Source organism: Nannospalax galili, unplaced genomic scaffold (assembly GCF_000622305.1).
Source record: "Nannospalax galili isolate Female #2095 unplaced genomic scaffold, S.galili_v1.0 scaffold159, whole genome shotgun sequence".
Taxonomy (NCBI): Eukaryota; Metazoa; Chordata; class Mammalia; order Rodentia; family Spalacidae; genus Nannospalax; species Nannospalax galili.
In genome coordinates, this window is record NW_008343239.1 from 303,193 (window position 1) to 318,652 (window position 15,460).

General features: G+C 50.4%; 1 protein-coding gene across 1 annotated transcript in view; it reads right to left on the reverse strand.

The window, feature by feature from the left end:
• Gpi (glucose-6-phosphate isomerase) overlaps window positions 1-15,460 on the reverse strand; it is a 32,002-nt gene that overhangs the window by 4,214 nt on the left and 12,328 nt on the right. The window contains exons 7-10 of the mRNA XM_008839441.3: window positions 14,923-14,994; window positions 14,204-14,248; window positions 11,854-11,907; window positions 225-285 (exon numbers count right to left, since the gene is read on the reverse strand). Coding sequence (XP_008837663.1) covers window positions 225-285; window positions 11,854-11,907; window positions 14,204-14,248; window positions 14,923-14,994 — 232 coding nt within the window. The remainder of the gene's footprint in view (window positions 1-224; window positions 286-11,853; window positions 11,908-14,203; window positions 14,249-14,922; window positions 14,995-15,460) is intronic.

A 15,460-nucleotide genomic window follows, 5' to 3' on the forward strand; every position in this document is an offset into this window, starting at 1 on the left:
GAAGGACCTGGCAGAAGCTGGCCTGCAGAAAGCCTCTGCCATCACACCTGGCCCTGAGCACAAACAAACCCCGAGTCTTCCTATCAGAGCTAAGAACATGTTTCTAGCCAGGAGCAGAGAGGCCAGCAGCCTGCGGGGTAAGCGAGGTACTCAGGACACACCCCCAACCTCAAACTTCCCAACAGGTGAGAAAGGAGGGGGCTGTAAGAATCAGAAACACTCACCCACGTGTAGGGCGATAGAAAGTCCGATGGCTGACCACAAGGAGTAGCGTCCACCTACCCACTAGGAGAGAAGGAAAAGGCACTGCAGGAGGGCTGGCATACCCCGCCCCCCTCCCTCCTGCCACACCTGGCCCTCGGGAAGCTGCTCTTCCACAGGTGCAGCTTGGAGGGCTCGACCCAACCCACCTCTGCAGACAGACAGCAGGCCTGGCAGCAGCGACTCTGAGCTGACCAGCAAAGCAGACTACATGCTGACTGACCAGAGCCACACACTCAACTGAACATGTTACCATGGCTGGTCTTGTCTTCCTGGCAGACCCGAGGCCTCGAACTGACGGACACAAAGCCTTACGGCGGTGCCAGCCTTTGCCTCCTCGGTGTTGAAAGAACCAGGGCCTCACAACTGTGTTTAACCTACCTCATCATTACTGACAGCCCCAGAGCTTGACACCCAGCCCCTACTTCCTCAGTGTTGACAAAGCTCCCTATTTGTGCTTAACCTGCTGCCTCTGACACTAACAGACATACAGCCTCATACCTGTTTCCAACCCACCTCCTCAGACGCTGACAGCCCAAGTGCTCATACCTGTGCCTACCTTACTGCCACAGACCCTGACGGATTTAGTGCTTCACACCTGTGCCAAATCTCACCTCCTGATACTGGCAGACCAAGTACTCCTACCTCTGCCTAACTTACCTGTTCTGACACTGACATAGGCCTGATCTCCTCAGAAATTGGCAGACCCAGAGCCGCCTCATACCTGTGCTTACCTTGTCTCCTCAGATAGACAGACCCAGAGCCTCATACCTGCACCTACCCTGTCTCCTCAGACACTCACAGACCCAGAGCCTCATACCTGTACCTACCCTGTCTCCTCAGATAGACAGACCCAGAGCCTCATACCTGCACCTACCCTGTCTCCTCAGACAGACAGACCCAGAGCCTCATACCTGTACCTACCCTGTCTCCTCAGATAGACAGACCCAGAGCCTCATACCTGCACCTACCCTGTCTCCTCAGACAGACAGACCCAGAGCCTCATACCTGTACCTACCCTGTCTCCTCAGATAGACAGACCCAGAGCCTCATCCCTGCACCTACCCTGTCTCCTCAGACAGACAGACCCAGAGCCTCATACCTGTACCTACCCTGTCTCCTCAGATAGACAGACCCAGAGCCTCATCCCTGCACCTACCCTGTCTCCTCAGACAGACAGACCCAGAGCCTCATACCTGTACCTACCCTGTCTCCTCAGATAGACAGACCCAGAGCCTCATCCCTGCACCTACCCTGTCTCCTCAGACAGACAGACCCAGAGCCTCATACCTGTACCTACCCTGTCTCCTCAGATAGACAGACCCAGAGCCTCATCCCTGCACCTACCCTGTCTCCTCAGACAGACAGACCCAGAGCCTCATACCTGTACCTACCCTGTCTCCTCAGATAGACAGACCCAGAGCCTCATCCCTGCACCTACCCTGTCTCCTCAGACAGACAGACCCAGAGCCTCATACCTGTACCTACCCTGTCTCCTCAGATAGACAGACCCAGAGCCTCATCCCTGCACCTACCCTGTCTCCTCAGACAGACAGACCCAGAGCCTCATACCTGTACCTACCCTGTCTCCTCAGATAGACAGACCCAGAGCCTCATCCCTGCACCTACCCTGTCTCCTCAGACAGACAGACCCAGAGCCTCATACCTGTACCTACCCTGTCTCCTCAGATAGACAGACCCAGAGCCTCATCCCTGCACCTACCCTGTCTCCTCAGACAGACAGACCCAGAGCCTCATACCTGTACCTACCCTGTCTCCTCAGATAGACAGACCCAGAGCCTCATCCCTGCACCTACCCTGTCTCCTCAGACAGACAGACCCAGAGCCTCATACCTGTACCTACCCTGTCTCCTCAGATAGACAGACCCAGAGCCTCATCCCTGCACCTACCCTGTCTCCTCAGACAGACAGACCCAGAGCCTCATACCTGTACCTACCCTGTCTCCTCAGATAGACAGACCCAGAGCCTCATCCCTGCACCTACCCTGTCTCCTCAGACAGACAGACCCAGAGCCTCATACCTGTACCTACCCTGTCTCCTCAGATAGACAGACCCAGAGCCTCATCCCTGCACCTACCCTGTCTCCTCAGACAGACAGACCCAGAGCCTCATACCTGTACCTACCCTGTCTCCTCAGATAGACAGACCCAGAGCCTCATCCCTGCACCTACCCTGTCTCCTCAGACAGACAGACCCAGAGCCTCATACCTGTACCTACCCTGTCTCCTCAGATAGACAGACCCAGAGCCTCATCCCTGCACCTACCCTGTCTCCTCAGACAGACAGACCCAGAGCCTCATACCTGTACCTACCCTGTCTCCTCAGATAGACAGACCCAGAGCCTCATCCCTGCACCTACCCTGTCTCCTCAGACAGACAGACCCAGAGCCTCATACCTGTACCTACCCTGTCTCCTCAGATAGACAGACCCAGAGCCTCATACCTGCACCTACCCTGTCTCCTCAGACACTGACAGACCCAGAGCCTCATACCTGCACCTACCCTGTCTCCTCAAACACTGACAGACCAGAGCCTCATACCTGCACCTACCCTGTCTCCTCAGACAGACAGACCCAGAGCCTCATACCTGCACCTACCCTGTCTCCTCAGACACTCAGACCAGAGCCTCATACCTGCACTTACCCTGTCTCCTCGGACAGTGTTAGATCCAGAGCCTCATACCTGCACCTACCCTGTCTCCTCACTGACAGACCCTTAGCTTTATATATGTACCTACCTTGTCTCCTCAGGCAGTGATGGACCCAGAGCTTTGTACCTGTGGCCTACCCTGGCTCTTTAGATACTGACAGACCCAGATTCTCGTACCCGCACCTACTGTCTCCTCACTGACAGACCCTAAGCCTGTACTGGCACATACCCTGGCTCCTCAGACACTGATGGGCCCAGAGTCTCATAACTGTACTTATCCAGTCTCCTCAGACACTGACAGAACCAGAGTATGATGTTGAGAAGAGTTATAAACAGAATCTGCAGGGTGCTGAAGTCTAGATCTAAAAAACCAAGTATTACCCAGAGAAGCATCCCAGCAGCCAGAATAGCTTATGTAAAGGTCCTGTGGCAACAGCAGCCTTTCACAACAGCCAGAGAACTAAGCCTCACAGGAAATGATATGAACAATTCCTCTCCAACAACTCCTTTCCATTCTCCCTGGGGTGATGCCCACTAGGTGCAAAGGAGGGTCCCAGACCATGTATCCAATGGATGCCTTGAGGCATTAAAAAAACTCAGCTCTCAAAGCCTGTGAAAACAGGCAGTGGGGAGCACAGCACAACCTGCAAGGTGACTTTGAGGGTTAGACGAGGGAAGCTGTGGGCCAAGGCTGGAGAACTGTAGTCTGGGAGTGAGGCGCAAATGGAGACGCAAACCACTAAGGAAACTCCGAGGTTACCTCAAGAGGATACCCTTGACAAGGGAGTACAGAAGGCTGACTCAGGGAGTTCAATCAAAAGGGGAGAACAAGACAAGTATGGCCCAAGGTCCCCTTGGCTTGGGTAATAATGAATGTTGGGGTCCTTCATCTGGAAGGACCCAGGTTTGGGAGCAGCTTTACAGCATGGACAGTCCCCTTGCACCCCCATGCTTGACACAGCCTCTAAGACTTTGCCTAATAGATTCAGTTTTAGAACAGGACTTGTGGGTAGTCAGCAGACCTCAGACTTGACAGGTCCAGCCTCTGACCTTGGCTGAGAAACCAGGTCAGATTTTACTTCAGGGGGAGCTCAGTGATGCCAAGCAGGGGTCTGACCAGGCTCTGAGCCCTCACATCTGCAGATAGGACCTTCACACCAAACCTTATATAGTTCAGTGTTCTGTGCCTCACCTCCCTGTCTGCCAGACTTGACTTTACCTAATCAAGTATTATACTATCCTTAGGGCATCTTGGACCATATGCCAGCAAACGAGGTTGGACCACACTCTGGACTGGTCACAGACTCCTTGGCCCCTGCAACAGCCCTAGGTTTTGCCTAACTGAGGACAAGCAGTGGGTCTGCTCAGGGCATTCCACCTATTCTGACTTCCAGGAGTCCTAGATGTGTTTTTTTACAACTGTGCATTGTTTTGTTCCCTTCCTTTCATTCTTTGGTGTAACAAAATTGTACTGTGTCGCCCAAGCCAGCCTCAAATACTGATCCTTCTGCCTCGGTCTCCTGAGTGCTAGGGTTATAGGTATGTATCACCATGCCCGGCTGTGACTATGCTTTTCTATCTAAAAAATTTTTTTTTACATTTTTGTGTGCATGAACGCAGAGCATGCATGAGGTGAGAGGACAACTTGTGGGCATCAAGAAGCTCTCTCCTTCCACCATGTGGGTCCTAGGGATCCAATTTGGGTCATTTAGGCTTCGTGGCAGGCATCTTTATTCACTGAGCAATCTCCTGGCTTTTGATACACACTATGTCTGACCTATCTCCTCAGGTCTGGCCAGCCACATACACATTCCTAGGCAGACTCTGCTCTACATACTTAACCTGACCAGCATGGGGTACTTTAGTGGTGAAGATGCTTCTTCCTGGATCCACAGACTGACTAGCAAAGCCAGGTAAACGCCAGCATGGACATGGATGCAGCAGCTTCACCAGGGAGACCTGGCTCTACCTCTATTCAGCTCCAGTGCCTCCTGATACAGGGCAACATACCTGTCCAGAGTCAGACACCACACAGCTGATGGGCCAGGCTTCACAAGACATGTGCCCAAACTTGATCCTCCACTTGAGCTGACAGCCATAGGTCCATCTCCCAAAGACCAACTCTGATTCTTTGCACCTATTTGGGGGCCCAGCTCTATGTACTAGGGCCTTGATCCCGCAGTTCTCGGTCCAGTCTGGTACAGTGTCATGACTGCCATATGGATCCTGCCACCACCAACCTTGGCTTAACTATAGAATCAGCAACCTCACAGATGAGCCTGGGACTTCAACAATTAGGAACATCATCTCTGTGTATCTGTGCTCCACAGACCCACCTGAGATGTCAAGGAATGACTCACCACTGTGACTCACGCAGGCTCCGGGGTCTTACCTCTAATATGCGGGTTGACACATCCAAGCCAGAACCAAGCCTCGACTTCCTCTGAAAGACCCCAAGTATATCTGTCTCTGGCTCCACAGTTCTTGCCTAGAGAGCCACATCTACATAGTCATGTTTAAATTAGGGTCTGCAGACTGCCTACAAGACCCACAGTACTTTGCTTATGCCATGGACCCAGTACTGTGCACCTGATTTAAGAGAGCATTCTACCCTCAGGAACTTAGCTCTAGCTCCTCAGGTTTTGCCAAAAGTCCCAGGTATACCCTATTTTTGTCTGAATTCAATCTGTGAAGAGACCACCTCTGCCTACCTGTGTTCGTCTTTAACTCCTCACACCTACATCTTGGCAAACCAGCTCCACCTAGTTACACAGCACTCTGGCTCTTCAGACCACAGTTGGCGAGCCAGCCCACCTACCTGTGCCTGATGCTTGCTCCTCTGTTCCATTTGGTCAAAGAGCTCTTATTCTTGACCTTTGTTCTCCTAATCTCGCCTTATAGACCAGCTCTGTTTAACTCCTCACTCCATACCTGCAAGGCCATGTGTACCCACCTGTACTGGACCTGAGTCCTCAGACCTCACCTAGTGCATTTATACATGACTACAGCTCTATCAGACCACACCTGGTCAGGAGTACCTACCAATATTTGACCCTGGCTCTTCAGGCCAGCTCTACCTACCTGAGACTGACCCTAGATTCTCAGAACACACTTGGATGGCCAGCTCTACTTACCTAAGACTAACCCTTGTTCTTTAGCCACCCCCCACCGCCTGCCCCCATACAAAGACCCAGAACTATCTTTGCCTGAATCCAGCTCTACCTACCTGTGTTCAATCCCAACTCAAGTCTACAGCTGGCAGAGCAGCTGCCTGCTTCTGACCCTGGCTCCTTAGAACACTTAGTGAGCCAGCTTCACCTGCCTGTATTCAGTTCTAACTCCTCACACCTCAAGACTCTATCTGACAGACCAGCTCTACCTACTGATAAAGTATGAATCCTGGCTCCTCAGAACAGACCTGGTGAGCAACCTCTGCCTACCATTCACTATGTGACCTTAGCTCTACAGACCGTACCTGGAAGGCCAGCATAACAAAGCTTAGCTGTTCAGACCACAAACTTGATGGGCTAGCTCTACCTACCTCTTTATGACCCTGGCTCTTCAGACCACACCTAACAGGCCAGCTCTGCCTATCTAATCATGAGTCCTCAAACCATACTTCTGCTTATTTGATCCTGAGTCCTCATACCTACCTGACAGGCCAATTCTACTTAGCTAATCTTGAGTTTACACTATACCCCTGCCTACTTGACCCTGTGTCTTCATACCACACCTGACAGGTCAGCTTTATCTTCCTAGCACTGGGTCCTCATACCCCCTGACAGGCCCACTCCGCCTACCTATGCTTGCTGTTGGCTCCTGAGACCACAGCTGACAGGCCCCCTCTGCCCTACCTCTACTTCATGGACCAACCAACACATCTTTCCAGGCCTGGCTATGACATCTTAGGATTCACTGGACATACCTGGTTTCATGACCCTGGTCCTCCACAGACCTTACCTGAAGAAATCCCGTCTATCCACCTGATAAACTCACTCACGATATCTGACAGACCCAAGGATACAAACCTGTTCCATACACAGACTCCGCAGGCCTTACCCAAGAAACCAACTTCTACATCCTCACCCCTGGCCATACTCCCCAACCTTAGCCAAGTATGGAAGCTTTACCTATTGAACTTGATCGTACCAGGGAAACAGAGGTGCTCACTTACGCCACATCCCAGCTCCTCAGCTTTCTGCTGAGACAGCAGCTCCATCCACCCATCACACTTTCTTTACATATAATTCTTTCTTCGGCTCTGAGGCCTCACCTGACAGATCAGCTTTACCTACAGTGCTAGATCTGACCTGAGAAAGCATTTTTAAACTCACCATGGCATTTCCTGCCAACCTCCCTCTGCTTGCCCTTGGTTTCACCACTAAATTACCCAAGAAACACTGTGCTAGGCCCACCTCCTCAGACTTGGGATGCAAGCCTGGGACAGCAGCCTCTCGCATACCTTACCTGGGAGACTCAGAAGTACAAATCTGTGTTTCCTCTTAGTGCCTCAAATCTCTCCTGCCAATCCTGGACTTCACACACCTGTGTGGACTCCTTATAAGCCTTCCCAATGGATACGTCTCCATCCTTTGGACTGCTGCCAGCTCTTCAGTCTTGTCTTAGGGATCCTGAACCACCTACCTGTGCCATCACTACAATGGTCAGATGTCACCGAACGATGCAGTTCTGACCTGGTCTCATTCATGGACTTTTAGTCTATTTTGTAAAACTCGGCTCTACCTGCCCCTCCTACCTTCAGTTTCCTGTGACGCTGGGGATTGAACCCAGGGCCTTGATCATGTTAGGGACACCTCTAGCTCCTGCCCAGCTTTAGTTTCAGTGTCCATACCAGACCAACCAGTTCTACTTAAGTGTGATTAGCCTGGCTCCTCAGGCCTCCCACAGCAAACCCAGTCACACACTTTTGTCAGATTCCAGCTCCTGAGACCTCAGCCATGTCTCATAGATGCCATTACACACACTTGACTAGATACTACTTGCAAATCTTGGTGTCTCCTGTTGCTAGTGTCTGACACAGGCTTACGATATCATTCTCCCTGTGCACTCAGGCCCCCAGACCTTTATCTTCCATGAGCCTCTCTCACATTGCACCCTACAGACAGAGGTCCTTAGTACCCTGTCTATGTGGCACTTGGCCTAGCTCCCCAGGCCTCACCTTTTATAATCAATCTACTCCTCAGCTCCTCACACCCCACCCCAAATGGACCCAATGACAGAAAGCAGCCTTGGATTTGTTAAGGATGCCTAGCAGCCTGGGACACCTGGGCAGAGCTGGTCAGGATGCTGAGAACCAGGTGATTGCCAGTTTTTGCCCAAGCCTGGGTTCACTTCTGAGTGATCAGCCACATACTACCCCATCTTCACTTTTCAGAACCTGTCAGAGACCCCAGTATATACACATACGTGTCTGGACTACCGAACCCTCTTTCCATAGAGTTAGGCTGAAGCACCTGTACATGTTCTTAAGCACTTCAGACCTCACTTGTTAGAACTATCTCTTTTGGTTTGGTGGTTTTGTTTTGTCTTGTTTTCCTTGACTTTTTCAGACAGGGTCTCCCTGTAATACCTGTAACTTGGACTGGAACTCACTATGTAGGTCAAGCCGGCCTGATCTCACAGAGCTCCAACTGCTTCTGCCTCTGCTTCCCAAGTACTAGAATTAAAGACATGCACCACCACCCCTGGCTTTAGTTGCTGTATTTTAAAATAGGATCTCATGGGGCTGAAGAGATGGCTCAGCAGTTAAGAGCACTAGCTGCTCCTATGGAGGGACCTGGATTTGGTTCCCAGCACCCACACAGCAGCTAAAAACTGTCTGTAACTCCACTTTCAGAGGCTCTGACACCCTCTTCTGCCCTTTGTGGGCACTGCACGCATGTGGTACATATACATCCATGCAGGCAAAACACACAAAATAAAAACTAGTAACAACAAAATCCTCAAAAAAGTAAGACCTCATCTAGCTCAGGCTGGCCTTGAACTCACTTTACATTCAAGGCTCGTTTGAACTTGTGATCCTCCACCCCAGCTCCCGAGTACTGGGATTACAGGTACGTGTCACCACACATAACTGTATCTTCATCTGTACTTTTCTCTGTCCTGGTTCTTCCTCCAACCTCACCTATTCTGGTCCTCATTCCTATTCAGACCTTTGTCTGCTCCCGAGCCTCAGCCATGGCACCACACGACACCTAACGGACTCCACTGTACATACCTGAATAGACAGTGCTAACCAAATCCTAGGGAAAATTAGTTCACTGATGTGTCAACTCAAGCTGGTCCTGACAGCCTTCACAGCTCATCTGCATACCTCTGCTGGATCCAGACAGGAGGCTACATCGAGTCAGGTCTAGCTGACTGAATCTCACCATTTGTACATACCTGTAGTGGACCAACTCACCCATCTTGCCTTGAGGCCAGTGCTGTACTCCTTGCCTGACCTGATCCCTCTATCCTGCCTGAGAGACTCTAGCTTCAGAACCTTCATCCCTTCCTGTCCCTGGCACCTCTGACTCAGCATTCAGCAGCACCCACCCTCATCCCTTCTTGGGTGCTGTGGTATATGGTACACCTAGCCAGCAAAAGAAGCCTCCACTGAACCTCTAATGTCCTCACCTGCCAGCCCTGGACCTACATCCCCTGTGCTCACTGTCACTCTCAGGCCTTGCCTGCAATGCCATCTCTCTGTCACATTCCAACTGCTTTGCATATGCTGGGCAGTTACAATGGGCACCCTATTCTTTTGGGCTCCATGGTTAGCAGGAACACCCACTCATTCCTCGCCATCACTTGCTCAGGTGCCAGACAGGGAGCAGAAAGGCCTCCCTTCTTCTATCAGGCATGCAACAATTGTTAGAAGCTGCAGTCTCTCGACTGAGCTGAACCATGAATGCAGAAAATAAGTCCAGTGATTCTTCTCAGTCTCCCAAGGGTGGAACACAACTAGTCTTGCTCTAGAAAGAAGTCAACTCATTATAGGCAGTGGATGGCTTAGTGCATTAGAGCTGCATTCTCTCCAGGAGGAAGAAAACAATATTTTAGGTAAACTGTGGTGGTGCATGCCTATTATCACAGCACTTAGGAGGTTGAAGTTGGAAAGGGGATGGGGTACAGCTCAGTGGGAGAGTGCTTACTTAGCATGTGCAGACCTGGGATTCAATCCTAGGCATCAAAATAAAAAAAAAAAAAGAAAGCTGAGCATGGTGGTACATGCCTTTAGTCCCAGCACTCAGAGGAGGCAGAGGCAGAGGCAGGTGGATCTCTTTAAATTCAAGGCCAGGCTAGTCTACACAGTGAGTTCTAGGTCAGCCAGCACTACATAGTAAGACCCAGTCTCATAAAAAAAAAAAAAAAAAAAAAAAAAAAAACGGGGGCGGGGGCTCAGTGGTTAACAACACTGGTTGTTCTTGAAGACCCGGGTTCGAATCCCAACACCCACATGTCAGCTAACTGTCTGTAAGTCCAGTCACAGGGGATCCGATAGCCTCTTCTGACTTCCACGGGCACTGCACAACATGGGTGCACTTACCTACATGCAGGCAATACACACATACACATAAAATAAAAATAAGTAAAATAAAATTTTTAAAAAAGGACTAAAGTGCCAATGTACTCTACAACATGGATGAACCTGGAAAACTCAATGGTAAAATAAATTAAAGAAGATAGACTCAAAAGGCCACATTTGCAGGGTGTAGTGGCGCACACCTTTAATCCCAGCACTCAGGAGGCAGAGGCAGGTGAATTTCTGTGAGTTTGAGGCCAGCCTGGTCTACACAGTAAGCTCCAGGCCAGTTGGAGCTACAGGGAGACCCTGTCTCAAAAAGACCAAAAAACTAAAAAAATAAAAAATAAAAAGGGCCACATTTGGGGCCGGGAGATGTGTGTTAAGTACCTGCTGCACAAGCCTAAGTGCCAAGTTCAGATCCCCAGCAACCACAGAAGTTCAACACTGACCTTTGGCCTCAACATACAAAGAAAAGCTAGGAACAAAAGAGCTCGCCTATAATCCCAGCACCCAGGAGGCAGAGGTAGGTGAATTTAAGTTCAAGGTCAGCCTGATCTACACAGCAAGTTCCAGACCAGCCAAAGCTATATAGTGAGACTGTGTCTCAAAAAGAAAAAAAAGTTCTTTAGAACCTTCAAATCAAGGTTACCCATCTGTGGGTGATGCTACACAGGAGAGAGCCTCCAATTCAAAGGCCAGTGCATAAATGCCCCGAAGGGTGACATCGCAGGTATGACCCGACCTCTGCCCAGACACACCTGTACCACACCCTCACAGTAGCCCTGTATCCTAAGCCTTTACAGCTCTTCTCACACTGCTGTGCTCAAGGAAGCTATCAGGAAACTTAAAGTTTATCCCCAGCAGGTAAGTCTTTTGGGACTGTCTGTTGCTATGGCGTGGCCTGCATCTGCCACCTGAGGCGGGGTTGGCTGTCAAGTGGCCTGGCCTGCAGCACCCAGGCTCCAGGCCCACTGCCTCCCTGCCACCCTCCCCAGCTGATCCTGCGGCTCCCTTCCTAGTCTACCAGGTCCCATGTCCTGTCTCACCCTGCCCCTTGATCTTTACAAACTGGCTGTTGCAGGGATAAAGGTCATCACCAAAAATAACTCACCACCTCAACTAAGTGAGGGGGCAGGGGCGGCTCTGATTACCCCACAGTGGGTGCTGCTGGCAGGAGCGCTACCTCGCAACGCCACTCAGAGCCCTCCCACTGACGAAGCAACTCTTTCCTGAAAGCCTACTTAAGGCCTCTATCCTTCCCAAAGCGAGACATGCAGCAGATGTTTAACAAATGCTGACCTGACCTCAGAAGCCCCTCCTGTGTGACTCAATGGCCATGACTTGGCAAAGGACACACCATTCACACAGCACAGGAAGTGCCTGTACTTACATCCCAGAACTCAAACATGTTTTGAGGATCAATTCCAAACTCCTTCACTTTGGCCTGTAAAGTAGAAAGGGAGAGAGGGGAGGAAGCAACAGTTAGCGGGACAAGAAGAGGAGCGGCAGGAGGCGAGAAGAGGTGCCAGGCAAGCTCCAGGGCCCGTCACCGCCCTCCCAACTCCATGTGGGGCGGGGTAAAGCAGCTTCTGAATTGCAGCTGGTACCCAGATCTGCCCACTCAGAATTGGACCCCATGCTGGCTCACCTCCAGCACATGAGGAGCCCTGCACTGACAGAGCCTCCTTTTAAAGGTGTATGCTAAAAGCCAGGGATACCAGGCGTGGCCCCCCAACCGCCCCAGGACATCTGAGCTCGGGCACAGAGGCCACTTCCCAGGCCAGGCAACACAGCCTGGACAGCTCCCCAGTCCCTCACGTCTGAGATGACTCCACCTGAGAGATCCCTAAGACCAGTCTTGTTCTTCCTAGGCCCTTGAGCAGGCAGAGTGGGCAGCTCTGGATGATGAGCAGCACTGAGCCATCTGGCTGCCCCCTACCCTACCAGCAGCACTGGAGGTGGAAGAAGTGGCAAAGGTGGGGTAAAGTCCTAGGTGTGGTCCCAAGCTCAGTACCCTCTATACCCTCAGGTTTACAGGCTTCCAGGATTATACTTCACTCCACCCTACTGAGCCCTGATAAGCTGCCTCTCCTGCTTCTCATGGGCTCAAGGACAGGATAATATGAAACCACAGATATGCTCTAGGCTATCTCTCATTAACACCACCTCACACAGTCACCAAGTGTAGCAAAAAGTCACTCCAGTGTCTGGTGACTGTGAGGGGGCTGGAGAGATGACTCAGGCCAAGAGCACATACTACTTTTTTTTTTTTTTTTTAAATACACATTTATTATTTTTATGTGTATGAGTATATTGCCTGCATGTATATAAGTATACCCATGTCATGCAGTTACACATTTATTATTTTTATGTGTATGAGTACATTGCCTTCATGTAAGTGCACCCATGTTGGTGCAATGCCTGCAGAGGTCAGAAGAGTGTTGTATTCCCCTGAAACTGGGGTTACAGACAATTGTTAGCTACCATGTGTGTGCTGGGAATTGAACCTGGATCCTTTGCAAGAGTAACCAGTGCTCTTAACCACTGAGCCAGCTCTCCAGCCCCACATATTGCTCTTGTTGACAATACAAGTTGAGTTGCCAGCACCCATGTTGGGCAGCTCACAACTGCCTTTTAACTCTAGCTCCTTTTGATCCAACATCCTCTTCCAGCCTCTGTGAGCATTCACATATACACAATACCCATACAGATACATATACACATAATGAAAATGAAATAATAGGGAGCTCAGCAGCTAAGAGCACAGATTGCTCTTGCAGAGGACCCGGGTTCGATTCTCAGCACCCATATGGCGGCTATGAACCATCCTTAACTCCAGCTCCAGGGGAATCCAAAGCCCTCTTCTGACCTCTGAGGCACTGCATGACATGGGTGCATACATGCAGGCAATACACAAATACACATAAAATGAAAAATTTTAAAAAGTTCTTTTAAATTTTTGTTGCCAGGCATGGTGGTGCATGCCTTTAATCCCAGCACTTGGGAGTCTGAGGCAGGCAAATCTCTGTGAGTTCACGGCCATCCTGGTCTACACAGTGAGTTCCAGGACAGCTGGAGCTACAGGGAGACCCTGTCTCAAAAAGACCAAAAAAAATCACTTTATTATTAAAAAAAATTTGATAAAAAGGTCACATGTAAAGCTGGCAAGGTAACTCAGGGTAAAGGTGCTTACTGTGCGAGCCTGGTGACCTGAGTTTTATATATAGAACCCATGTCAATGTGGAAGGAGAAAACCAGCTCCAAAGTTATCCCCCAATCTCCTCATAAGCGCTGTGGTATGTATATACACAGACAAGACAGACCGTCTCTCTCATACATACATACATACATACATACATACATACATACACACACACACCTCTCTCTCTCATAATAAATATATTCAAAATGCTACATCCATTCACTGGGGCTTAACAGCTTTAAAAGAGAAACAGGATCTACCTGGCACATCCTCTATGCAGGTCAAGGGAGGCCAAGTGTATGGGGTCATGGGGCTGAGTCACGCCTGGGAGATGGATGGGGTCATCAGGATCCCACTGAGTGCATAAGACTGAACAGACAGTAGGAAAGGCCAGATGGCTCACAGTGAACCTTCTATTTCAGCAGCCCAGCTAAGATGCTGTCCAATCTGGTAATCACACCTTGTTGGACTCTTGAGAGGCCTTCTCCTGACCTGGGCTTTCTCATGTGGACATGCAGGAGGCCACACTGGCACTTACCGTGTTGGTAGACAGGGCGACAAAGTGCTTCGAGACTGTAGATGGCTACGAAAGACAGAGGTAGATTATACCAAACCCATCCCAGAGGGACAACCCAAGGCAGGATCCTCCTGTCAATAGAAAGACCCAGATTCTGCATGGGACTAACTATTCCCTCTTTGGTTCTGAGGCAGTTAGAGGAGCTCACAGAAGGTCAGAGTCAAGAAGGCAGAAGAGACAGAATGGTGGCACATGCCTACAATCCCAGCACTCAGGAGGTGGAAGCAGGAGGACTGCTATGAGTTCAAGACCAGCCTGGGCTACATACCAAGGCCTTGTCACAAACCAACAAACAATAAAAAAATAGAAGGGTCACAGGCCAGCTTACCTAAGGCCCAGGACAGAAATGACTCTCCTGTGCAAAATAGGTGTTGCTGGGAGCAGAGATGAGCCTAAAGGGCCAAGGGACTTAAAGAAAGGACCCTTAGTCTCAACATGGAAAAAATTAAAACTGAAAGAAAAGGGCCCATAACCAGTCAGAGCAGGTTCTGCCATGCCTGCTGATGCCTGGGGCTGACAAAGCCAAAGCTTAAAAGGTAGAAGCCAGAAAGGCTGCCTCCTGCTTCCAACTTCAGGAGAAAGGGCCATTGAGGGACGCTGGCAAGGCTTGCCCAGTTCCTGGCAGTGCACAGGCCGCACACCCAACACCCCACCAGCAGGAGGCCCTACCGCCCACTCACATCCTTGGCTGTTGTCAGAAACCACTCCTTTGCCGTCTCTGCGTTGGTGATGGTCTCCTGGGTGGTAAAGGTCTACAAGAGAGTACAGCAGTCAGCCCCAGTTAAGGACTGGCAGCGGAGGCCATGCTGGTGCCCAGTCAGCACATCAGTGACATTTAGTCCATGCACCCATGATCACACATGTCCACTTGTTAGAGTTATATGTGTAGCAGCAGCACCCTGGAATTCTAGCTGGTCACATGCCAGGGCAGGAGGACCTTGACAAAGGTCACACAGCACCTTCCCTAATCCTGCAGGTCAGTCAGAGGTCAGGCACCTCCCAGGAGAGGGGCTGAGCGCATTCCCTGGGCTCTCTCTAGTCCAAGCTAGGCTGGATCTCAGAATTCACATACAGCTAGTTTGTTTCTTTTTCAGTTTTATATTATTTATTTATTTATTTATTTATTTAGAGAGTGAGTGTGTGTGTGTGTGTGTGTGTAGGTATGAGTGTGAGTGTGCCATGGCTCGTGTGTGGAGGTCAGGGGATAATTTATGGGAG